Source organism: Rhea pennata, chromosome 3 (assembly GCF_028389875.1).
Source record: "Rhea pennata isolate bPtePen1 chromosome 3, bPtePen1.pri, whole genome shotgun sequence".
Classification (NCBI taxonomy): Eukaryota; Metazoa; Chordata; class Aves; order Rheiformes; family Rheidae; genus Rhea; species Rhea pennata.
Genome location: NC_084665.1, coordinates 125,638,867 through 125,666,262, shown reverse-complemented (window position 1 = coordinate 125,666,262; position 27,396 = coordinate 125,638,867). Strand labels below are relative to the sequence as shown.

At 41.9% G+C, this 27,396-nt stretch overlaps 1 protein-coding gene across 1 annotated transcript in view; it reads left to right on the top strand.

The window, feature by feature from the left end:
• PKHD1 (PKHD1 ciliary IPT domain containing fibrocystin/polyductin) overlaps positions 1 to 27,396 on the top strand; it is a 264,433-nt gene that overhangs the window by 78,947 nt on the left and 158,090 nt on the right. Inside the window, exons 35-36 of the mRNA XM_062573127.1 lie at positions 7,470 to 7,620; positions 20,944 to 21,156. Coding sequence (XP_062429111.1) covers positions 7,470 to 7,620; positions 20,944 to 21,156 — 364 coding nt within the window. The remainder of the gene's footprint in view (positions 1 to 7,469; positions 7,621 to 20,943; positions 21,157 to 27,396) is intronic.

Genomic DNA, 27,396 nt, shown 5'->3' with positions numbered 1-27,396 from the left:
TCAACTGTGTGTATAAGGGAGGAGCCTGCATCAATTTGTCTTTTCTAATTATAGATGCTCTACCCACCTTCCTAATTGCTCCTTCATTAGGAAGTAGCTTGTTGTTTCTTTTTTTTTTCCCTGGGAGGTAAAAATAATCAACTTTTGTTTGTTCCTGTAAATATATATATTTTTTTGCACTTGAGGAGATAATTATTTCTATTGTTGCATGAAGACGGTGGCCAATACAGGAGGAATTATTAGAGCAGATGGCTGAAAATACTTTCCTTGTAAAAGAGATCCAGGGTAATAAAATACTTCCCCTTCTCCTTTGTCTCCTCCCAATATGTATTTTTCTTTCTTTCAGGTGGAAGGGAGTTGGGTGGGGGTGTAAATCTTTTCCTGGTGTATTAAACTGAGAAGCTGTCATGAGTTCACAGCCCGGAAAGTGAGCTCCGTGTATCCATCACTGAAATTAAAGTGTTTTTCAGCATGGCGTGAAGTCCTGGGTCTACGGCATGGGGAAACAGGCGCCGCGCTCCATCACTTAAAATGTTAACCTTGTTTCTCTGTGGTGACGGCAGGCAGCAACGCTTGCTCCTCGTACTTGCTGGTTAAATGGCAATCTGTCAGCGCCGGGGAAAAGGCTACCCCGCGTGCGTCAATCGCTCCGTCGCACTCAAAACTTCTGCTCGCTCGCCGCCGCGGAGCCGGGAGGGGTAACAGCGGCGTTACTTAATGCTGTGCTTTCCTGCTGCTGGAGATCATAGGAGATGAGGACAGTCTCCTGCCCAGGAAAGCAGGGTGGTGAGATGACTGTTGCAGCGTTGAAGCACTATTGAGCTTTGCATCTTGGTGGATGCGAGTCGGGGACAAATAAGGTTGGCTGCTGGTGGTGGTGAACGTCACTCAGCTGACTTCAGATTTCACTCCGTGGCCACATCTTGGATAACCCAAAACTGAAACCCACAGTGTGGAGAAAGAGATAGGGCTGAGCACAGCAGTGAGGCGAGTCCTTGTTTGTCAACTCCACCATTATTTCTTGGTTTGAAATTTCCATCTTTTTTTCCTGATCAGTGGATGAAGGTTGTTGTCTTTGCATCCCTAATGGCTGTTAGTGTCCTTCTACTGAGATTATGCTCTTAACAATATATATATACACACACACACACACACACATATATATATATATATATAAAACCTCTAACCAAACAAATTAGAACATCATCACAAAGTATATGAGATCAAATGAGCTGTAGTGAGAAACTCAGCCCTTTAAAATGCAAAGATTATTTTGAGTTTCATGTGGAAGAATAAAAAAGTCACCAGATAAACATGTTATGCTAACAATGATTTTTATTTATGAAACTTAGACCAAAAATTGAAGATCTGGTCATAGAGGATGTATAATCCTGTCCCTTTGTGGCTTGTTTGCCAGCCTGTATTGGTGTGCAAGTGTATTTGTGTTATTTATTCAGTCATTGAAGTTGCTGCTGCTGTATCTGGGCCCTGCTAGTCACAGGCATCAAGAGATCGTTTCCCTAACGGCTGACATACATGCAACCCCAGGCTGCCTGACAACGGCAGCAGCTGAAAAAATGAAATGGAAAGAAATCTGTCCGAAAAAGGGAAAAGAAGGTGCGGGAGGGAGGCAGGGGATAATCTGCTGCATTGCAAGGGCATTGTGCATCTTCTATTGTATGCCGTTAAGATATAGTTTCATACATTTCCTCCACAGTTTTCGAGCTCTAAGAGGGAGCTGATTCATTTACATGCAAGGTATGGGTTTGGAATGGCTTGAGTGTGTCATGGAGCAAGCAGGGTCAGAGGTGGGAAGAAGTTGCAGGGCCCTGCTCACCACGTTTTTCATGTCACCTCCCTTCCCAGAGCCTAGTGCTCCTTAGTACCACCAGAAGTACAGCTGACTCCTTAAGGATTCCTAGTGCTTGTGATTTTCCTCGCATTTGGGTTTCTGCTCTTATTTTGCATTCTTGGTTCCCACCTGAGCTAGTGTCAGCTCTTGCATTAGACTGTTGCCAGCAGGTCAAGGGAGGTGATCCTGCCCCTCTACTCAGCCCTGGGGAGGCCTCATCTCGAGTACTGTGTCCAGTTCTGCGCTCCCCAGCACAAGAGGGACATGGAGCTACTGGAGAGAGTCCAGCGTAGGGCTACAAAGATGCTCAGAGGGCTGGAGCACCTGCCCTGTGAGGAACGGCTGTGAGAGCTGGGCCTGTTCAGCCTGGGGAAGAGACGACTGAGGGGGGATCTTATCAACGTGCACAAGTACCTGAAAAGGAAGGTGTCAAGGGGACGGGGACAAACTCTTTTCAGTTGTTCCATGTGACAGGACAACAGGCAATGGGCAGAAATTGAAGCACAGGAAGTTCTGCCTGATCGTGAGGGGGAATTTCTTTCCTGCGAGAGTGAAGGAGCACTGGCACAGGTTGCCTGGAGAAGTGGTGGAGTCTCCTTCTCTGGAGATCTTCAAGGCCCGCCTGGATGCAACCCTGTCTAACATGCTCTAGGTGACCCTGCTGAGCAGGGGGGTTGGACTAGATGATCTCCAGAGGTCCCTTCCAACCTTACTGATTCCATGATTTTATGATTTGAAATGCTGGAGTAGGTTTTCTATGGATGTGTGACATGAGGCACATTTGCACGTCCTGCAAATGCTTTGGTGTCCAGTAAGTGTTCATTCATTATACATATATATATATATATATATACATATATATATATATGTATGTATGTATGTATGTATATATCGGTCTGTGGGGAAAGCACCAGATGCATGTCTTGTTTCTATCTAGCTACTAATTTTCATGAATCTTACAGTAACACTGCATCTTTGAGGTTTCACTGCCCCTGTCAAATCTAATTGAAGCTGGTCAGGTTCAAGAGCACTGGTAGAGAGATGCAGAAATGCAGATATGTTACAGTCTCATAAGGCCCATTTCCTCCAAATCACCTTTCCAGCTATCTGGTATGGTATACATACTCACACACTTAATTTGGATCTGAAACTGGTTCTCAGCTGCTTTTCCCAGTGACTCTGTACTTGAATGTCTTCAGTAGAAATTGTAACCACTTATCCTCAACCTAAATTAATTTAAACTTCTTGCTATCTAGAGTCAGGAAGTGGCATGGAGCTTGGAACTTGGGCACAGCCTTCATCATTAACTGAGAACTTCTCTAAAGCATTCTGATTCACCTCAAAATAAATATTTACTTCTAAAAGTGCAACAAGAGCTGCACATAGTTCCTTTACCCCTGTGCACTCAGATATGGTTTTACTCAGATGGGCCTCTGTATGCCTGACTTATGGCCCTTTTTAGGGGCTTCCACTTCTGACATGCAATATCGCCATTACTGTAGCACAAAGCAGCAGAGAGGGAAGCTGCAACTGAGGAATTGGCACAGAAACGAGAAAATGGTTTTCAGCAATGTACTTTAAAACCTTCATCATCTTCCACTTCTGCAGTTGGCAGCAATCCATGAAGACCAGAACAGAGACTTGATTGTTTTCAGGTTAAGATTTGCCTGGACCATCTCTGTGTGTGCAAAAGAAGGGTCAGAGATAGCTTTAAGGATATATTTGTTAGCACTCCGATGCTAGTTCAGGAGTGCGAGGCTCCCACCTTGCTGCAGCTGATGCAGCCAGCTAGCCGTAGCCTCATCATTCAGTGCTTATTTTATGCCAATTCCTATTTCCTCCTGTCCTGACTTTCAAGCTCCCTGTCATATGCTATGCCCCAGCTCCTAGGGGAGCAGTCCCATGCTAATGCTGATAAAAGTGCATACGGAAAACTTCCAGCCACTGCCAGCCCCAGACACGTGGCTTTTCCCAGCGCTGTGGGTTCCTCGCGGTTCATTTAACAAGCGCGCACGGGAAAGGCGCTCAGCCATGACCCTGTTGCTTGCAGCTGCTGCAGCTCCTCAGTGTTGCTAAGAAGTGTTTAAATAACACCATAGGACAAATGCTGGGTGCCAAATAAGGGGGGAAAAAAAAGAAGAAAGAGTCTTGCTTCTCTGAATAATCAAGTGGAGAATGTTCTTGTTTCAGTCAGCTGTGGGCAGAAGGAAAGAGTCTAGAGTCTCTGCATGATGGAGATGTTTGCAACATGTCCATGCAGCCCTTCAAGGGAGAAGGTGGCTGCCTCACTGGTTTTTTTTTTGGAGGAGTCCCAAGTGAGGGACTGAATGATAACTGGGTGATAACCAAGGAGGTTCCCCAACATCACATGGCAGGAGACTAGCAGAGCCAGGAGAGAGCTGTTCTTTCTGGAGCTGTGAGTGTGTCCCCCACCATGGTAGATGGGGGATGTGCATTTAGTTTGTGTGTGCTAGTCTGTGTCATTTTACCATGGGCTGCTGAGCAGGAACGGGACATCGTTCGAGATGCTTTTCCTTCTTAGGGTCTGCTGTCTTCTCCTGAATCATTTCTGACTTCCTGGGCTTGCAAAGAGGCTGCCCACTCAGGAATGACAGTCTGGGCATTTTACTTAGGAAAGGGCATAGGGCTGGAACGGATAAAATCTTGTGCTATCTCAGTTTATATATTCTCTTCCATAAGTTAGATGTCTTTCCTCCATTACTAAAGAACAACTTTCCCTTTAGTCCCTGTATACTTTCCTCCATGCAACTTTAAGTACATTCCTTGAGCAAAACCTCTTTTCTCTTTTCAAGCAAATACATTCTTTAGACCTACTCTTGCCATGATGGTTCAAGAATGGCACAAGTGATTATAAATTGTGCTTTGTCCTGCTATTAGTTGATATTTATTTGTTTACTTCTAAAAATATATATATATCAGAAATCATTTGAAACATGCATACCACACCAGGTAGTGCAGGTGGCAGCAGACTAAAGCAGGCATCTGCTCACTGGAGACCTTCATTTTCTTCCCCAGGCTAAACATCCAATTGATGTGACATTTATTTTCTTCATCGTGACTTGTAAGCTTGAGGTGGGTCCTCTGGAATCAGCCGGGGGGGGAGGGGGGGTGGAAATGAGATAAAAAGCACCACACTCTCTGAAGGGAAAGGTAATCCTTTGGCTATGGACTAGGTGCCACCACAGAGAGCTTTCATGACCTTAACCAAATCATTTTATCCCTCTGTGTAATCTTAGACACTAAACTTTTTTATTGAGCAATAAAAAAATAGTTTCTTCATCTTTGTTTAGGTTGATAATGTAGGGACTGCGTCTTGCTGTGGACATACGTGTCATCTAACCAATTGAGCATTCGATTCGAACAAATTTATATCTTTTTGAGTCTTAAGATAGTTGATAGTTCTTAATTTCTCAGAGGGTTTCAACCGTTCTCTAGTGCTAGAGATCATTTGCTCATCAAGTTGTTGGTTTTATGACAGATGGTATTGCTCTCCATAACTAGTAGAACTGGGTGGATGCCCTAGTAAAAATAACTTAAAATTGATGTTCTATAGAGACTACCTTAAAACAATAGATTAGATGTTTTCTAGTTAGAACAAGGAGTTGTCTTAATAAAAGTCAAATTCAGGAGTTTATTTTTCTTAATTTTTTAAGACTTAATTTTGTAAGATTTCCACCTCATAATTTTCTGAGTTTTTGGTGCTGACAGGAACAACAGCGTAGAATATTCCTTATATCCTTGTTTTCCCATTTGAGTTAGTTGGGGGCCTCCCACTGGGTCTTAGATGAAGCTAGTTTAAAAACCTTCTTAGAGAAATGTTCTGCTGAACCCGGCTATTTCACAACAACTGTTTTGTCCTAGCAGCATTACAGAGACTGACTAAGGTTGTGCCGGGAACTTAGGGAATTTGCAATTTCATGCTATAATTGGCTTGCTAAGCAGTATATTGGAGAAATGTGTATTTTGGTATGAAAGATGCCCTCTTCTCTCCCCCGCTCTGACAGGGGATCTTTTTCAGTGGATCTATTGCATATAAGCAGAGTATATAACCTGGTTCAGACTGTTACCAGTGAAGGATAATCCACAGCCTCACTAGAAAGATATTATTTCAAAATATCTATCTTTTCAGCTAGTAATTTTGTCCTAAATTGCCTTTTTCTTTTTCTTTTCTTTTTTTTTTTCTTTTTAAAGATCATATTTGTCCTATTATATTTAGTAGTTCTGGGAAAAAAAAAAAAAAAAAAAAAAAAGAGCTCTTTATTGTCCTCTCTGTAACAGTTGTGTACAGATGTGAAGGCTTATCTGACTCCCTCTGACGTCAGGGACTTAGCTCCCCAGATGTTGTCGCTGCGTGCATTTTAATTCAGTCCCAGGCTTCATTCTAGATTGAACCAAGTAATTCCTTTTGCAAGAAAGCCACTGAATGGAGGAGAGAAAATGCCAAGATCTATACATTGCTGACAGGATGGACATAAGCCAGTTGTATCTTTTAGCCTAGGGACCAACATTCATTTCCTAGTGCAAATAATTAAGACAGTAGCCACCATGTAATATTTATCAGAGTTCTTGTTTTTCAAATTGCAGCTCTCCAAGGCTCTAGGTGCTGTGGCAAGTGCTATATAAAACATCAAGCACATAAAACTAACATTGACAATAGCACAGTTGAAAAAAGTAACTATTGCAATGCCACCAATGTTGATTCACCTTAAATGCAGCTCCCAAGTAAAAGCTTTAATGAACATGATGTGCTCTGACTGAAAACCAAGGAACTACTTTTTTTTTTTTCTTTTATATGGAGATTATTCCTTTTCACTACTGTTTTTCAATTTTCCTCCCAGACCAGCTGAGGCTGTTCTTGCTAGTTCATATGTGACTCCACAAGAATATTTTATGAATGCATAGGTCCACACTGGTGCACCCATCTCCACACACAAATAAACCCACATTCCTCAAGAAATCAGTCAAACCTTCACTGCAAAATAGTTCCTTAAAATTCAGAGGTGAGGAGGAACCATGACTGGTAACAGGCAAATATCATTTCTCTATTGCTAATTATGAGCCAGGCTATTCATCTGCTTTTTGGAAGTTAATCAGTGCTATGCTTCATTTGGAACCGATGTGCGAGCTGTCAGAGTAGGGGTGCTAATAATCCTGGATAAAGAGGAAAAAAAGTGTTTGAAAGGAGGAATGTCTATAAATGAGAATGGGTGGCAAGAGAGCCTTTGAAAAAGTCTGTAAAACAAAATATTCTCCATCTAGCAGGATATTTTAATTCAAAGCTCTTTGAGCTGTTTTTATGACTTCACCAGGACTTAATGTGTAGTTCTGCTTTCTGAGGAGCAGAGAGAGACCCAAAGCAAACCCCTTGTTACCCCGAGAAGAACACCATAAGGTGCAACCTCCAAATTGCAAGAGGTGTTTCCAAAGGCCAAGAACCTCAAACACCTGTCCACCTTGCACTGGGTCCTACTGGGAAAGTAGCCAGTGTCGTGCAGGTCTCCCTTGCTGCAAGCATTTTGTGCAAGCTTGCTTCCTACAAGGTGGGAAAGCTTAAATTTTGAACCTCTCCATGTTTGTTTGTTTTTTTTTTTTCCAGTTTCCCCTCCAGTTTTGTGGCCGGTGGGCAGAGGACTGCAGCTGGCCTGCTGGCCACCAGCCGCGAGATGGCGATAACGTCACGATAGAAGGAGGCCGGACCCTGCTGCTGGGGACCACCACGAACAACCTCAACTTGCTGCATCTCAAAGGTCTGGAGAAGGGGGTTTGGGGGCTCTTATTTCTCCCAGGCCCTGGAGTGTGTCATTGCCATGATCTCCCCTACCCCCAGCTCCTGCACTGAAGAAGACACCTGGCCAGGCTGAGTCTGCCTTCATTAGATATGGAAGGATAGTGATGGGGGAAGAGGGAAGCATTTAATTATTATATATGGGGAAGGCACCGTTTATGCTGTTTGAGGCATAATGGCAATATGAGCGGGAAGGCTTTTTATTTATTTTTTTATTTTTCCCCCAGCTACTGAAAGCATTGCTATCCTGAGTGGCGTTCAGCAATAATGGCAGTGCTGATAAGAATAATCAACACCGTTTTCTTTGGCATCTTTGAGGCAACCGTACTGCAAAAGCCTTTACAAAATTAATGATGTTACAGAATTACAGGCCACGGCTACAGAATGTAATAAATAATCCAAAATCCTAGAGCAGGGCTGGTGGAGAGTGAATAACCGAGCGCAGCCCTGGGGGAAACGTGGGCGTGCAGGGTTCGCATACCTTGGGGTAGACTCAGCATCAGAGTCAGAAAGTGCAGCTCTGTGGGTGTCAAAGTGAAAATTAGAATAACTTGCTCTTCAGTGTCTTCCGTGGAAATTAGGCCCTGATTGTGCAAACTGTTGTGCCCATGTGCAAGGTTAAGTGCACAAGTTGCTCTGGTGAATTCACCTTCTTGAAGTTAAGCCTCTGTGTAAGTTTCTTCTGGAATGGAGCTTAAAAAGTTAAAAGACAATTTTGTGTTGGTTTAAGGACTTAGACCCTATTTTACTTGCAAAAGTGGTTTTATATTAAAATGACGTGAAAGTTAACAGGTTTTCATTGTGAGAGATAATGAGGATGATCAGTCCATAAAGATAAAACTTTGCAAATTTATCCCTGTTGTGCAAATAATTCTACCAAACTTAGAATTTGGTCAGTCTAGATTCAGAGCTTTTTAAAAATTGCTATACTGGGCAACATTCTTAACTTAAAAAAATAAATACTTATTTGATTTTTTAGCTGTCCTTAAGCCTAAATACTTATTTGAAGATTAAAAAAAAAAAAAAAAAAAAAAAAAGTCTGATTTTTTACCTTTTCTCCCGCAGTTGAAAATCCTACATCTAGGTGATGCAATATTCTTCCAAACCCCAGTGTTTGGGGTTTGCATATAGTAAATGAGATAGGTCACAGCTCCAAACCTTTGAGACTTTTGGCTGCCTATCTGCATGAGGATTTGAAGGCTTGCTGAAGAAGTAGGGCACACCATTGCAGGAAAAGCCCTTTGGGCCAACTCAAAAGCACATTTGATCTGTGAGTGGAGACTCAGGAAGAGAATGGAGGTCTTGTTGAATTTAATGAAGTCTGGAGTAGTATCTTTATGACTTTAGCTCATCTGGCATTCAAATCATTTCTCCTCTCTATCACATTTTCCAAGAAGCTCGTTTTATAGTGTAGATTCAGTTATTAAAGCTTCATTACAGTATTCTAGATACTATTACTTTCAGCACAGCTACATACCAAATATAGGTGGTTCCGTTTTAGAAGCAGAAACCTACAGAGTAATTATTTATCTGAGCTGATTCTTTCCTGGAGGTTTTTTTTTTGTTTGTTTTTTGTTTTTTTTTTGGGTATATTCACCCCCACTAACATGAGTGCTACTAGCGGTTTTGTCTTGGTGTGATTTGGAGTCAAGACATGCTGAGGTCTACTCTGTTTTGAGAGTGGGTGGGATTCATCTTCTCTAACTTTACCTTTCTTTAAGTTATCTGGCCCAGGGGAGTTGCTTAGGCGCCTGTGTTTATAGAAAGAAACACATACCACCAAAGACCTGTTCATCTGAAGTATTATAGATACCAATCTTAAGATGAATCACAGTTAGGCGATCCCCTTAGAATAACAACTACAGAGTCTGTGAACGCATCAAGTAATTGCCAGGTTTCCCCAGCTGCAAGATGGGCATGATGGTAAACCCTCACCTGCAGGCGGGTGTAGCTACATGCTTCAACTGAAGAATAAGATGAAGTGTTTTACGTAGTTGGGGCCAGAGAATGGGATTAAACTGTAGTTTTACTCTCTTTGGGTTTAATGGTTCAGTATCAGGCTGTCCGTGCGCTCACAAGCTGATGATATAACAAAAATTACAGATAGAAAGAAACTATGAGGCCACTGAGTCTGCTCCTCTGCCAGGCACCATTGTGCCCCATTGGCCTTTTCCTGATGCTTTACCCAGCAAACCCAACGTACATTTATGGGCCCATTTCTCAAAATTCTCTGTTCTTCAGACACCATGAAGATTCTGAATACCAGCTCTGAGGGGTGCTGCTGTCCTCTCGGTGACTTTAACATTGTAGAAATTGTTTTAAGGTTTTTCTAACAAGGATGCCACCTACACCTGCATCATTAACATGGCCCTCCTCTGGCTGTGTGTCAGGTGGGAAAATGCAGGCTTTGGTAGTGACTAGACTGTCTGGACAGAAGATCTGGAAGCCAAAAGCAATAGTGAAATAGGATTAGGCATCTGGGTCCAACAGGCTGTCTCTGTCTGCTGCAGCAAAGGCTCAGCAGCTTCTGCTTCCTCCTTGAGGAGTGGAAAGGGAACACTTGGCCATTGGCAATGGAAAGATTAAGCCAGACTGTGAAAAGGCTTGGAAGATAAAGATAGGGGGTGAGATACAAGACAGAGATATTGAAGATATCCCTATAAATTCAGCAGATTGGAACTTATTTTCATGGTCCCAGTGTCACAAGCACGGAAATATTTATGACAAACCAGAACAAACAAAAAATTGCTTTACACAGACTGAAAAAAGCTACTTGTTCTTGCAGGAAAGCCTCAGTGCTTGCTTTTGGAGTCATACTGCTGGAGTTGAAAGTCTCATGTCTGTAACCATCCAATTGCCTTTGCAGTGGCACCCTTGAGGTGGCCGTCCTTGCAGGCATAATGGAGAAGACTGCTTAGACATGTCTCTTGGAAAAGCCATGAGATCACTTGTCACAGTTTTGTTTTTTCCTCATGATCTATAGCCCTTGCTGCATCTTATCTGTCCTACTGGGACCAGCAAAGCCAATTCCATGGTTAGACTGCAGGCTGAGGTTTTCAGAAATGTCCAACCCACATCATCTGTGATTTCTGCCCCTAAAATCCGATGGTACATATTTAAACGCACCCTGTCTCAACAGTACCATGGGTAATCCAGGCTTTTTTCAAACTACCCTAGATCCCTAGAAAGATTAGACAACTAGCAAATCCCAAAGACATCTGTGACTGTATCGATATCTCAAACCCCTATGCCAAGAGTGATGCTTATTCATCAATATTTTGGATCCCTCAGAATCCACACTCAGATCAGGATGTGGCAAGAATGGATCCTACAGGTAGACCGGGAGAGGAGATAAACTTGTGTATCTGTTTTGCTTGACCTTTACTAGACTTTGAGGTTCTTAGTAAATAGCATTGAATAGTAGCTGATATACCCGAAAAAGTACTTGTCAAATAACTAGTGTTTCAGTCACTGCTGATAATGACTGGGCTGGAATTGACTGAAAGAAGGAAAAAGATTTTTCCTCTGTTTTTTCCCTCTCTTGTGTCAGCCAGTCCTTAAACCTATTTTAGAAACCCTTGTCAGTAGCCACAGTTAAAAACTGTCTGTATTGCAGTGTTTTCTATGCCATTTTACTCAATCCATTTGGGATGTGCATTGTGATACTATTTTTCAGGCAGTTTCTAGTTCATATTTTCTTTTTTTAATCAGGCAGAGACATTACAATTAAAATACCGTAAAAGTGATTCTGGCAGTATTGCAATAAGCATGTTTTTTAATTAAAGAAAGAACATGGGATGTACAAATAGTACCAGCTAATGGGAAATTTCATCCAATGTATTTTTTAATTGAGTTTTAAAAAGAAGAAAAGTCAGCCTTATTTTTCCCTGTGTGATATTTTTATCACTGTGTGATATTTTCCTACATTGCTACAATGTGGTGTATCAAGTCTGCAGTAATTACAGCCACAGAGCCTTAAAGTCCCAGCTATTTTGATGGAAAATGAAAGGAATCCTTTTACAAGTTTTTTAGCTTTTTTTTCTTTTTTTTTTTTTTTTTTTTTGACATGAACTCAATATTTTTCAGTAGGGCTTAGCTCTGAGAGTTGGACATTCCCAGAGGTAGCATTTTACAGTTCCCAAATCTGTAGCAATTAGATTTTTTTTTCCCCCCACTTCTTCCCCTAGCTATAAATCCTGGGTTGTGTTTGGGTATGTTGCACAAGGATCTCTTTCCAGCTCTGTGTAGGACAGGATTACAGCATGTACATTAGATTCCTAGGGCTGTCACTTGCCAGTGAAATGGATTTTCCACATCTTCTGCAGCTCTTGGGGCTCCTCTGAGGCTTCCCAGGATGAACAGATCAACACAAGCTAATCCGGGCTGTGCCAACAACAGGAACTGCACGCAGCTCCTGCAGAGTCTGTATATAAGTCTAAATTATCATCCCAGAGGCATAGAGAGAGCATATTTTATAACAAGGGGCTGCATATGAGCTTCTTAAGGTTTGAAGTATTGCATTGAACCCTCTTCCTCTGATGATTTGAAAGAGCATGCATTATGGTACAGTCTTGTCGTAGAACAGGCTTTCGTTAAGACCAAAGTCCAACTTACTGTGCTAGATATTGAGAGCCAAATCCCATCTGTAATATCTTTAAGTTCAAATACTAAAACTCTCAGGAAATGAGTACAGAGGCATAGCAAATGCAAATGAGCTGGTCTAATGGTCACCCAGGTAAGCTCTAGGTGAGCATGAAAATAACTCTGCTCCCTTGACATGCCGTGCTTCTTTGCCTCCCCTAGTGTCCTCCTCCTTTGATGAGTGTGAAGAGGTTAACAGGTGTCCATCCCCTCTAGACTTTAAATAGACCAAAGACCTATTTTTTTCTGTCAGACTCATTTGCATGATTTTTACCCTGATGCATTTGTAACGATCTCTTGGAAAAAAACTACCAATTCCAGAGAAAAATTTCTTTCACTACTGGAATTCAGGTCTTGGGAATTGCTGATACTAATTAAGAGCAAATCATCAGCTTTCACCTGTTTCCTCCCTGGTATTCACCTCGCATCTCCAGCCTCTGTAGCTGAGTAGCACATATCTAGACATTTTCATCTAAATGATATCCAGTAGGTCCCAGATGACTGGCTCTGATACATGCTGTCAAACTGCATCAAGGATTGTTCATAGCTCTTGCAAAAGCATCAAACGTGTTACTAAGTGTCTGGGATGCTACCTCAGAGATGAAGAAGGACTTCTCTGGAAGAGATGCCTACTGCAGTGTCTTCTGAGTTACCAGTCTGAATTGCCTTTGCTTGGCTCTGGTGCTGCATGGGAAGAGCCCAGTCAGCCTACACGGGTGCACGTGCCATCTGAACAGATGGCTGTGAGCACAGAGAGCCAGAAAACACAGCCTTGTCAGGCCTGGGAGGTGGTTTTTGACTGAGAGTACTCAAGCAGCTGCCTAGCTCAGAGACAGATTAAAAGATCAGTCCAACAAAGCGCTGGAATACAAGCCTAACTTTTTAATAAGCTGGTGACTTCCTGGTAGAAATACTTAGGTAGTTCGGTTTATGGCTAGTTTGGGATCTATACTTGTGTCTTTGGGATCTGTACTTGATCTATACTTACTACATCCAGTTTTCTGGGCTCCCCAGTACAAGAGAGACATGGAGCTACTGGAGAGAGTCCAGCGTAGGGCTACAAAGATGCTCAGAGGGCTGGAGCACCTGCCGTGTGAGGAACGGCTGCGAGAGCTGGGCCTGTTCAGCCTGGGGAAGAGCAGACTGAGGGGGGATCTGATCAATGTGTACAAGTACCTGAAGGGAGGGTGTCAAGGGGACGGGGACTAACTCTTTTCAGTAGTGCCAAGTGACAGGACAAGAGGCAATGGGCAGAAACTGAAGCACAGGAAGTTCTGCCTGAATATGAGGAAGAACTTCTTCACTGTGAGAGAGACAGAGCACTGGACCAGGTTGCCCAGAGAGGTTGTGGAGTCTCACTGGATACAACCCTGTCTACCATGCTCTAGGTGACCCTGCTTGAGCAGGGGGGTTGGACTAGATGATCTCCAGAGGTCCCTTCCAACCTCAACCATTCTGTGATTTTGTATAGTAAGTACAAGGAGGGTGAAGCAACATGTACTGATGAATAGAGAGTGAGTTTTGGACTCTTTTGGTTCATGCAGCCCCTGGGATAGACCCAATATAACAAACATTTTTCTCCATTGTATCTTGCTCAGCAGTGGTCCAGCCTGCAGTGAGCCTTTGTGGCTCATTCAAATATCACGTGAGCATGTCAACAGGGCACAGGTCCATGAAATAATCAATTGTTCCTATTTAAGGTGCATAAATTCTGTATTTCTCGTATGTGCACAGGAGAATCTTTGTTTTTTTTTTCCTGTTAGGAGACCCCACCAGGTGCACCCTGAGAACCAGGGAGCAAGCAAGAAGAGGGCTGCTGGCACACTGCAGCCTCGTGCGGGATCAGTTGTTTCATAAAGATGTTCCAGTTCCAGCAGTCGCCTCCTGCTGTTTGCCACTCCGGGATACTTGCCAGCGATATAAGTTGTGATACTGAGGCTGGCTTGTAGGCGATTCTGTGAGTTCATCATGTGAAAACCAAGCGAGAGAAATTGGGAAGAGTAAGCTGAAGGCGTGGGGATATCAGTTATATATGGCCATAGCGTACTCAGAGCACAGCCAACCTCACAGTGATGGGAGGGACTAGTCCTGCTGAGGAGAGGATCTTTCTATCAGCAAATCCTCTTCCACAGACAGGAGGTTTTCTGTTGGTTAAAGGGATGTGACACAATGATATGTTCTTCTGTTAGTACTCTCCTAACAACTTCTATTATTGATTAAGAAAGGGCCTTCTCAAGACTATCCAGCACTTTTCTTGAAGTTTGCTTGCTTTAACGCTTCACTCAGCTTTGAATAAAGAAGTAGAATTAAATCTAGTGATAGTCACTTTTATCCTAGCTCTCTAATGAGCTGTTCGTTAGAAAAATTAGACTATTTCTCAGGATAGACTTATATTGATAGTGAATGCTAAAGTGTTGCCTCAAAAGATAATAATAAAACCCCCCTCAAAGTAAAAGGTGCTCTTTGGAATGGGGATTTTACTTCCCTCTGTGTTTAGGAAATCCCTGGAGCATCCTAAATCGCAACTTAAATAATAATGAGAAAAATCATCATTCCTGTTATTCAGTCCAAGAATGTCTATATTAGAAACTTTTTTTTTTTAATTGCAGTTTTGAGAAGGGATGTCCCTATAAGTGAACATGTGAATCAATCTCGGTATCATAGAGGCAAGGAGAAACTTTCCATAGTAATCCTCACAAACCTTGACTACTCCATCAATATTTGCTCTTTTTTTCTTTTATTATTATTATTTTTTCTGGAAGTGCAAAGTAAAAACTCTGGGTATGTAGGCTGTGTGTCTAATCCAGTTTGGCACTGTCTAAGAGCCAGTCAAGGGCTCCTGACAGAATGAGGAGGTAATGCATTATTTTCCCACTTCCTTTCCCTTTGAGTGTGTTCTCTGTCATTTTGCAAGGATGAAGGAAAGATTTCCCCTAAGAAGAGAAATGTCTCTTCATGAAACCAGTTCTACCATCAGCTGGTGGAGTAGTTATTCATACACCTTATCAGCAGATTTGTTTTCTTTAATATTTGCTAACTTCTTTTTGATCTGATTGTTTCTCCACCCCTCTGGGAAAAATGGAGTTGCCAATGGCTTAGATTTCTCTCTTTTTTTCTTTGCTTTTTTTTTTTCTTTTCTTTTTTCTTTTTTTGGTAAGGACAGATAAAGAAAGATTTCTTTTTCTGGCAGAGAGGTGGAGGCTAATTGCTGGGTTAATTGAGAAGAATGGTGCTTCTGATGTTCTCACAAAGTATCAAATAGCCTGAACATTTTTCTCCCCACTCTCCCTCACTCCACTTAAAGAGACCCATTGAATTAGCACATTACTGTACAGAAGTGATTATAGGTTTAATTGTATTTATTTTGGTTGCTGGGGAGGCCATCATAACAGTAGTTGATTGATTTTTGTAAAATCACCCTCAATGTCGTATGTAGGACTTTGCTTTCCTGCATAGCCATAACAAACAATTTGAGGGTCACAGCCAAAGGCTCAGTTGAACAATATTCTTGCTTTCTGCCTTCAAAGAAGGGGTCAAGTACAATAAAAAAGGGAAGCAAAGCTTTTATTTTCTTTTTAAAAAAGGAGAAGACAATCCTGTAAAGCAGCAGCTGTATATTTATTCTGATCTAACAAAAACAATAGAAATACAAAGAGCTGATGGTTTGAGGGACCCTTTATAATTTTGGGCATAAGTATTTGTAAGTTTGACTAGAGTTTTTTTTTAATATTTGAATTTGTTAAATGACTAAGTGACAAATTTTCTCTTCCATGATGCTAATTTTTAGCTTTCAGTAATTAGACTTTTCTGTTTATACTCGATTTCTGAAGACCAAGTGTCTTTTGACTTTGTTCTGGAAAGAATCCTGAAACCTTACAAATAGCTGGAGTACAATGACATTATGTTGTTGCTGTGCATAGAGCTGATGTATCTAGTTCCTATGCAGGGTATGCTTCTAGTGCTTCCTTGCTGCTTTTAAGGGAAAGCCAAAGCACCACACATAGCAATTCCTTCTGGTGGAAGACTTGCAAGTCTTCATGCCATTGCAAAGTGTACTTAGGGTTCTTATTGCACTTAGGGATAGAGAAAGCCAAAAGCGGGGCAACAACCCTTGCTTTGAAGTCCGTTTCTGATTCTCCCAGCACATCCAAGCCTTCATATTCAGGGAGGGTAAACCCTGCATTTGTGTCAAGTTTCCCTCAGGAAGGGTCAGACCTGCAGCTCAAGCCTGACAGGGTTAGTGTCTGCCAGTCTGATGTAACTGGAACATGTTGGGACTATGGTGCATATTTACAATCAGTGCAGAACAGACACCCGGTAATCCACAAATGATGTGGGAAATCTTTGACTCCATAGAACAAAAATTGTTTTGGACAACTGACATGTAGTTAGAGTATTACAGAGGAACAGACAAGTTTAAGAAAGGAAACAAAAAAAGCCAGAGATGACTGGTCATATGCGAGGAGGCAATGTCTTTTTAGGAGATACGTGACGATGGGCTGTTCTTGACGTGCCAAAACTGCCTTGTGCAAAAGAGTGTGCAAGGAACAGTGAAGAACTGGTGTTAATGCCCATCCCAAAAGGATTGTCTTGTCAAACTGCACCTACTTTTTGTAGGAAAAGTATGAGCAGCCTTCTCCTCACTTCCTCCTGGTCTACCAGAAGCAGGGAGTGAGTGTAGCACTGGGGGCAACGCACAGCTCTGATATGGGCTCCACTGTGTCCCTGAGCACTGCTCTTGGTGGGAGGAGGAATGAAAGGGCTCTATAAGAGACCCTCCAGAGAAGGGCAGAAAGAAAGAAATCCTGAACCCTGGTGGGAGAGAGACATCGTCCCATGGCTGTCTTGAGGTGCATGGGAAGGTTACAAACAGAAAAAGACTCTGGGAAGTCTTATGGGAGAGGTATCCGATTCCTGTCATCCCATGAGGAGGAGATAAAAGATTTTGTGGTAGAAGGTTAATATTTATGACCTAACTTGTAGACAAATATTGAATATTTTTGATGGCCAAAATGCGACTGAAACTTGGGAAATCTTTTAGGGAGGCAGACAAGATTTATGACTGCTGAGTCAAAAGAGGGGACAACTTTTGCTACCGGTCCTCCCTGGTTTAGTGGTGCAGCGTGGTAGCAATTAGAATATTCATTAAAAATCATAAAAGTCATATACAAGTGGAAATAGCAATGACTGCATTTCAGTGGGAATAAAGTGTAGGAAGTCAATAAAGACTGTGGGGAAGATTGCTTTTTTATGTTAAGAGTAAAATAAATCGCAGTGATTTATAGTTCCATTTCTAGATTGCAGTGATAAAATTATTAATACTGCCGCTATAAGGCAAATATATTTAATAAATATTTCTATTCTCAGTGGGGGAAGGGGCAGGATGGTAAATTATATCACAAGAGGAAGATGGACCAGCAGCCCATTTATTACTGATGATGATGTTAAATAATATCTTTCAGGAATATTCATTCTTAGATCAACATGTCAAGTTTCATCTGAAAGCCTTAAAACTGTTGGTAGATGAGTTCAGTTTTCCATAAATATTAATTTTCATTACATTTCAGAATACATGAGAAATTACAGAAGGTTGCAGAAGTCCTGATCTTGTGCTAGTGGACAGGTAAAGGTCAAACTTGGCTAGTTAGTCTGATATCAGCCAGAGGTAGAAATTGAAAATTGGATGAAGTTAAATGTTACAGCTGATTTAATCCATAAAAAAAAAAATCATACAGTGATATAGGTGGAATGTTTTATGGAGAATAGATCTTGTAAAAAATAAATAAATAAGTAAATAAACTAGTACAAATTCTGGTTCATTTGCTAAGAAAATTACAAGTTTGCTTCTGTAGTTAATTCTGTAAGCTAGCCTCTAAAAGATAATTCTATAAAGTATGTGACAGTGCAATGATTAACTGAGAATTAGTGAACTTTATAAAACCACAGCTCTGTGCAATTTTAGCAAAGCAAGATCTCTTTCCAACTAGCAGACATGAAATACACTAACTCAAAAAGCAATTTGTTAGTGGGGAATCCTTTTCATGTCTAGTTGGATGCCATTGCTCACCATCGATGATCTGGAAGTAGATGGAGAACCATCATGGACTACATTTGTGAGTGCCGTTCAAATCAAATGCAGATTTACACAGCTGTAAGGACAGCATGGCAGCTAGGAGCAAGGAATGAAAGTTAAGGTTACACAAGAAAAGTCATGGTCCTGGAAAGAGTTGGGAGTTAGGAATGAGAACACAGGTAAATACTTTTTCAGGGAGAAAATGCTGTTTATATACCTCTCTGCAGCACAGTACAGAAGAGTACAAAGAGATCAACTCTCTGAAAGTTTATTTCTGACAAGCTGCAATTGGAAATAAAGCAGAGATCGTGAACAATGAGGGAGATGAACTGTTGGAAGAAAAAAGGATCATAGAAAATGATTGTCCGCCTTTCTGGAGGGTTCATAGTAGTCAAACACAGATGACTTGACTTTCTCCAGTTGTTCAATAGTATGATGTGCCTATACCATCAGATGATATGATCCAATGGTCCCTTCAGGCTATAAATTCTGTCTTGAATCTTATCCCTATTTTGCTGTAGCACATTTTGAACTGAGAACACTTCAGACTTCTAGAAGCCTCAGACACATCTCAGAGTAAGTCTGAAATTTTGAATGAAATGAGCTGAAATTTGTGCTGTTTTATAAGTCTATATATATTCAGTAGAATTTACTGCAAGCTTAGCAGAAATTAGTATATAGATAGGGAAAGAGACAGCTTATAGATAGGGGAGTTGGTTCTGTGGGAGCAGTCCCATGGTTGACAGTTGTTATTAGCAAGAAAATGTAGGATTAACCTCTTCCTTCTGTTAAGCATATTCTCTATAAACTTGTCTAGAACATACTGAAATCTAGGAAGAAAATATGTAATAGGTAACATTATTCAGATGCTAGCATTATTGTGATGCTTACTTAAATGTTAGGAGCACCAAGCCAACTTTGCAGAGCTGAGGCTTCCAGAAACTGAAGTCTTACCGTGTGTTATTGATTTTTTTTTCCTTTATAATTTTGAGTGGATAACAAGGTTCAGCCTATGCTACCAGTGAAAACCTCTCAATGCAAGAATAAATAAGGAGATCTGGCAAGGCTAGATGTGTTCAGTAGGACTGGATGCAATGGGTGGGAAAGGCATACAAGTGCTATGCAGCTCCTGCATCATTATGAGCAGTGGGACTTGATGCAAGGGGGCAATGATAAGAAGATGCTTTTATCTTTCTTTTGTTTGAAAACATCTACCCTCATTCTTTGTCTCAATACTGAAATTAAAGCAGAGGTCTAATTTCTCTAATCCCTTGGGCCAATTTGTTTGGTAGTACCTTGCGGAGAAGGAAAAACAGCTGATCAGTAGGTATGAAGGTCACGATTAAAAACTACTGACACCAGAAAGAAGGTGGTCATGGTATGAAAGGTGTCAGTTATTAGCCACTTCAGATAAGGATAACTGCTGGGAGGGTGACTGTCCCTTTGTAAGGACTTCTGAGATTCCTGCATTTCCTGGCTAGTTCCAGGGAAGCCTGGCTTGATCTAGGAAGGCATATCCCAAATGCAGAATGATTGGATGTCTGACAATTCACTCTGTGAAAATACACTATAAAGACAGAAACAGTTTACTTCTTAGGGGAAATAAGGGAAAATATATAAGGAGGTAAAGGAGTGATCCATCCTGAGATGATAGAATGGGATTGCTGGCTTACACCAGGCAAAAACAAAGACAGCAGTTGACAGAGACTGAGTCAAAACCAAGGGGTGTAAATGCATTTTTTTTAATACATTATGTAATTAGACCACAGAATTCATTGCTTCAAGAAGTCATTGAGACTAAGTATTAGAATTGGAGAAGATTTGGAGAAGGATCAGATTTGTATTATTAACAAAGCCTATCTGGTTATACATTAATAGATGGTGGAAGGAAAGTGTTGGCAGGGAGATGAAACCTTGTGCTTCAGGGCAAAGCTAACCTCTAATTAAGGATTAAAATGAGGCTTTCATGGGATAGGGAGATCATCTCATATGCAGCTAACAGGGAAAACTTTATTGTATTTTCAAGCATCTGGTTTTGAACAGCAGTTGGAAGCAGTACACAGGATTAAATCAACCACTGATCTGAACAAGTTGCCAGTTCCTATGTTCCAGAGTTCCTCTCCCTTCCCTTCTTAATGCACAAATTTTTTATAATCCCCAAAGTTACACATACAAAACAAGTAGTAGTAGTAGTATCTCTTTCTAACAGTTAGAGAGTGAATAGGTTAAGACTGGGATTTTCCAAACACAGCTCCCTTGCATTAAAATTGGAGAGAATTAGATGTCTGCCCAGGCTGAATGGTCTTGTTCAAGTCTAGGAAAACTGTCTGTGCTAGAGCTGAAAAATGAGCTGAATTAATAAGGTCTTTCCTGTGAAAAGGAGTACGACATTAAAAGCTGGTAAGTCTACAGGGCAAACTTGAATTTCTGCAGGAAACAATATGGTTTTACCTTTAATCCCATAACTTCTTTTCAAGACCGTTTGCTTCACTTACGTCTTAAGCTCCTTTAATTATGAGATGACTGGCTATGAAGCTAAACAGTTGCATTTTGCTTCTCTGTTGTCTTTAGGTGGTAAACTTGTATTTACTGGTCCAGGACCTGTAGAACTTCATGCTCATTACATCCTGATATCTGATGGAGGAGAACTCCATGTTGGATCTTCCAAGGCCCCTTTCCAGCACAAAGCACACATCTATCTGTACGGAAGCATCCATTCTCCACCAGTATTTCCATATGGGATAAAGTTCCTGGCAGTGAGGAATGGAACCCTTTCCATGCATGGTGAGTATCTTTCTTCCTTCTCTTTAAAAGCAAAACAAGGTTAAAAAATATATATTAAAAAAAATTCAGAGAAAAAAAGAAAAGATAAAATTTTGACCATGAATTTGTTTTTCTGAAAACAATTAAGCATATGTTGGCATTAGTCTTTGGACCAAAATTCTCATATTTTTACATTCACAATCAGAATCTTATTGTCACAGTATCTTAAGCACCAAAGCTCAAGGCTGTACCCCCATAAGAGCTGCTCTACTGGGAGCGGAGTCCTCCTGAAAATCTGATCGCTTAGAAGAAGCTAGATGGTATCCAGTAGTTATGAAACCCTGGCATTCATTTAATTACCTAGAGGATGATTGGGTTTCCATATGCCTCAAAAGAAAGTCTTTATCCTTTGGAAACTGGACTTTAGATTTCTGTTGTGTATCATGTGGGTTTGCTCTTCTAGTGAAATGGGGTATCCTTTTGCCCTTGTTTCTCGCTATAACAATATGCAAGCTTCCTCCCAGCCAGCTAAATTGTTTGGAGAGGTGGATGGCTCCTCGTGTTTCCAAGAGAGGCTAGTCTGTCACGTAGGTCCTGTGCCCAGGCCAATGCTGCAGTCAGCAGTTTGTGCCAGCTGGAATGTGGACGCTACTTCAAAGGAGCAGCAAAGTGCTCCTGGCAGTATGTTTTCCTTTTCTCCTTCACTCCTCCGTGCTGAGCTGGCCTCCCCTGTGCCAGCGGTCCCTCTCCACTGTTAGCAGCACAGCTGGCGTCTCTCCGATTTCCTGGCGGTCCACACAGACACACCTGCTCAGCACACATCCTTGCCGTAAGTGACAAGCCCAGGGCTATACAGAAAGACTGTGACAATGCCAATAATTTCAGTCTGAGATGCCCAGTCCTCTGCTCTAACCACCAGGCTTTTCTCTCAAAGGAAGCCCTATAGCACCAAAGCTGTATGTTCCTAGAGTATGGAAAAGACAAGGGAGAAAAAGAAGAGAAATTGGCCATGGGTTTGCAGACGAATACAAGTTTCACCCTACTTTATAACACAGAAGACTCTGTATATGGACATTTTTGGATAGCTGTTCAACAGAGGTGTAAAATGGCCTTTTCTTGTTGCAGAAGATTGGCTGTGGAATTCAAGTCCAAGCTTAACATGAATCAGAATATGAGTAAAAGGCACTCACGTCAAGCTCTTACTAATGTGTTTTTTCTAAATGCAGTATGTTTTCAAAAGAGGAGAGAAAAGCCAACACATATCTGAATCCCTCATCTCCCTTCTCTATGTTCTTGCATGTCAACCTTCATATTGGTAGGCATTTGTACCCTCCAGCAGGGCTTAAACTTACAACCTCCTGGCTTACAGGCAGAAATGCTACTGTCTGAGCATTACTGACACGTACGGCTCTCGGTAAAAAACAAATGTAAGGCACCACGGCGTCCAATCCGAGGGCACCCAGGGAGCAAGATGTAGTGCTGTGCAGTAATCCTGTCGGCTCACGCATGCTCAGCAAGGTCAGGCAAGGTCGATGGTTGGAGAGAAGTCCACAAACAGATGCTTTGGTGAAGCAGGGGGAGATCGATGGAGGCTGGGGAAAGTGCTCTTTGCAGTGGGGGAAGGCGCTGTTCTACTTCTGGGCACGTGCTGAAAACCGAGTGACGTATTCCTGGCTACTTTGTCGAGGTGCAGTGAGGCTGCGTTACTTAGTGCTTGCAAACAGCTTTAATAATTTCAATAAACTGGCATTGTAGAAGGGCAGATATTTCTGTTGCATTTCCTAGAGTGGCTCTGTGAAGAAGATACTATCAGATCACAGAGGCTGAATTGACTGGATGTTACTGGTCATTGAGTTTCACACAGTTATCCAAGCCTTGAGTTCAGTAATTCACATTAGATTAAAGCATGCCTTGCAGAAAGGCTTGGTCTTGTTTTGGAGACATCAGGGGACACAGAAGCCAGCATTTTCTTTAGAAGCTTGTTCCAAAGGATTAATTTGGTTAATCAACCACATTTTTATTGTATGTTTTTTTTTATGAAAAGTATTAAAATGTCTGGTTTGAATTTGCCTGACATCAGCTTTCACTATTTCTCTTTCTGTTCCTTCCCCCTCTATGTTAAAGATCCTTCCATTCTCATTTTCACTGCTGTAAAGAAGTCAGGAATTTTTCCTTAAACTGTCATCACCTTAGAGCGAGAGCCCTGACTTCTTCCTAGTGTTTTGGGTTTTTTTTAGCAATGTGGGAAAATACAATAGCATCTCCTTCTATCCAGGCTCATTTCTGAGCCTGTGTCATTAGTGCTGGGCTTACTGTCTAAGTCCTTGCAGGCAACCCATGAAATTACACAGAAACAGGGCAGAAGTAACCTTCGTGGAGTTACCCTGGAAATGTGAGAGAGGGAAGTAAACCTGGGTGTCCATGTTAGTACTCTTAAGAGATTTATTGCTGGTATCTTAGCCGTAATTTCCAGTGAGAGCTCTTTCCTGAAGAAGGCAAGAAGGTGAGGTCTGTGTTTCAGTAAGTTTGAAATCCAGTGGTCAAACCTAACAAACTCCAGCTTTCTTTGATATTGTCTGATCCTGCTGCAAATCCAGCTTGTTTGAAGCAAGTACCCACTGCGTAAAGTCAGAAAGGATCTGGCAAATGTCTGTGAGAACAGAGTCGTTATGGGTTGAAACTTACCATTTCCAAACACCTTTTATAGTCTTGGTGTCTCCAGAAGCGAGGAGCTCAAAGGTCTCAAGGCAATAGCCAAATGGCAAAATTCGAAGCCATGGTCGGTACATTAATGGAGACATCGAGACATCTCTCAGCTTCAGTTTCTTATCACCCTTGCAAGAAATCCAGACTTGCTATGAAGTCACTCTGAAGCCCAGCACAATATACAGTCCCAGTGCATGGCTGCAGTTAAGATTAATTCAAACCATGTAATCCACAATTTATCACTGGAGCAATAGAAGCCCTCTAGAAAATAAGACCGGAAGGAATGTGTTCTTTTGCTGGATTCATATTGCTTGCATCAAACGGAAATATGTTGTTCTGGTTCCAATTTAGTGCCAGTCTGCTCTGTGGTACAGAACAAATTGTTGAGCATGTCAGGCTTTTTCATATATATATATTTTTTACATATATATATATATATACACACACATATACAGACACACACGTTATCACAGATCAAAATCATTAAATAAGCATGCTTTCAAATTCTTAGCTGTCTCAGTGAAGACAGGATTGAGTGCATTTTCTCTTCTCTTTCAGGCTGGGAAGTTTGGGGAATGTTCTGCAGCTATGGTTGAGTTCGGATTGTTTAGTAAGTGCTGTCAGCTCCTCACTTTGATATGTTAATATGACTAAGGATTTCCCACAATTCCCTCATGAGTGGCAGTCCTTTGCTCCCGTGGTTGTAGCAGACTGGGAAATTTCACTGTTGCCTTTGGCTTTAGCCAACTCCCCTGCCAGTCAGTGTGTGCCACCCATAAACTGCCTGTCAATCACACATCACTTTTAAAGGGGGTTTCAGGCAACCAGGGCAACTCGAATTTTTGACAATGTAATTATGGCCCTTACATCCGCAGTAGGGGCCTGAGCAGGGCTGAGAGAATTTTATTGATTGTGCAGAAGGGAAATTTATCACTGTCTCCAGCTCCGTTCACACTTTATTCCCCGAGAAACTCTCCTGACAATTTTCTGGAGAGAAGTTTAGCGCGGTGGCCTTGGCTGTTCTTGCGCCTTTGTCCTTTCCAGGGAAACGGAGTCGGAGGTGCCCTGCGGATGCCGAGCGCGGGCTCGGCGCCTCGCCCACGCCGAGGCGAGGAGAAGGGGCCGCGTGCAGGAGCAACCTAACGGAGCTGCTGGAGGCCACCGACCCTTTCTTTGTGGCAGGCGTTCACAGCTAGATTCATCGTCCCAACACTCTCATTAACACAGATGGAAAAATATTAAAGGCTTTTTCCATTCTGTTCCGTTTTTTAGCAGTCTTGTAACCATGCGGTCATTATTCCATTTGTTTTTTTGAAGCGGACTGTCCCTCGTCCCAAAGACCGGCATTTTTGCCATGTGTTTAGTTGAAACTTTGTCAGTACCAATGCTCTAATGATACCATGGCATGAGCACATGAAACCGTTCCCTACATTTTGACTAATAACATATGAGTGGAAGAGGCACTTTAGATTTAAAAAAGCGTTTCATTCACTTTGTCCTGACTCTGAAAGCGGTTGGGTAAAGAAACACAATGTCCTGAATTTCAGTTTAATGCTATACTGATTTTTAATCAATAACATTAAAACAGAGGGTGTGGTGGTCATTTCAGACCCCTAAAGTCATCCCTGCTGCAGGGCATGTCCTGCACTTGCAATACTTCCGAGTGGGTGCTGACAGTGGAAGATGACGTTATAACAGGCAATTCGGCATTTACTAAATCCCAAGCTTCCCTGAAACCAAAGTGATCTAATATATTTTCAGAGTTGGCTCAAATGAAAATATTTTTAATCAATTGAACCAATTACTCATTTTAATCACTTCCAATCAATAATGAAACACAAAACGTTTGTGAGCAGTGCACTGTATCTCACAGAGCCTGCACATTCTTCAGGAGATCAAACATTTAATCAAATGCTCCTTGTTTTTCCTTCATTAGGCACTGTTATGTATCTGTGCTGAGTTTGAGATTGAGTTCACAGACAGCATGAGAGAATTTGTTCTGCTTTGCTCACATTTTAAAAATAAAAGGTTCCCAGGGAAAGGAAAATCCATAGCGGAAAGTTTCTAGATAGAGTGCAGAGATCTGCTACGGATAAGATGTGCTCTATTACCTTCCTGAAATGTTCCTATCTCCAATACAAATATTATTTCCCACTAATTGAAATCATTGATTTGCTTACCCTTGTAACATGATGAGTTCAACTCTGCTTCACTTTCTGGGATCACTTCCACTGTTTTTTGCTCAATGTCAGTTATTTTGCATGGTGGTTGCAGGAGGCTTTTTGCTTTCTGTGATAATATTTTTTTCTTTCAAAACCTTTAACATGTTGCATTAAGACAGATGGCTGCTGCGCAGGCAGCTAAACTAAGCCTTGAACCCCGTCACATTTAATAGGGGGTAAGAAACTGCACTTAGACACTTCCCATGGAGCAATTAACGTGAAATTACTTGTTCTTTCATGATATATTTTTTATTCACAAATATAGCATGCCGATTAGATTTTAAATTCTTAGGAGATGGGGGAGAAAAACATAAAACTGGATTCAGGGGAAGCTGCTCTGTCTTAGTTTTCCATTCTTTCTAAGAGAAACTTTCTGTAGGACAGCACCCAGGCAATATACTTTTTCCATGGTGCTTTGTAGTGAGAAAGAGCAACAACAAGAGTTTCTGTAGACCTGTTTAAGCATATAGCCCTTCCCATCTCCATCCTCAGTGAGATACTGCCACAAGTGTGAAGGCTTTCATAGAATCATAGAATCAATAAGGTTGGAAGGGACCTCTGGAGATCATCTAGTCCAACCTCCCTGCTCAAGCAGGGTCACCTAGAGCATGGTAGACAGGGTTGCATCCAGGCGGGCATTGAAGATCTCCAGAGAAAGAGACTCCACAGCCTCTCTGGGCAACCTGTTCTGTGCAGTGAAATAATTACCTCCTTTTAAACTTTGAATATAACATTGAAATATACCTTCAAACTTTGAATATAACATTGAAATATACCTCCCTGTTCTGGCTCCAACCCCAACTAGCATATTGGGTAGAGGAAGAAAAATGAGCAACAAAAATTTCAGCCTGAGTTTCTCCCCCCTCCGAGGGAGGAAGGGAGAAAGCGTGCAGGGTCTGCAAAGCAGAGCAGCGGGCTCCCAGATCTGAGCCGCGGCGGCGCTCCAGGCTAAGCCAGGCAGGGATCTCCAAGTGGAGATCCATCTTCGCTCCTCCTTCTCCCCAAACCGTTTCCCTCCTCTGACTTCTCCCCTGCCAGCGGCGGAGCCCACGTGGCTGATTCTCTTCCATCGCACGCCGAGGAAGCATCTAAACGACCACGCCGCCCCGCGTCCCCGTTCCTGCGGCACGCGTTCCCCGTCTCGTTCAGCAGCCGCGCGGTGGATTAACTGGCAGTAATGCAAAATGTTAACAGCTGTGTGCAAGTCTCGATGAGAACGTACCGTAGTTAGCTGCCGCGGTGGAAGCCGTCTGTTCCTGGTGTCAGTGTAGAGAGGTTTTCCTCCCTGGCACCTTTGGCTGTGAGCTGTTTTTAAGCATGTAGTGTGCTTTTT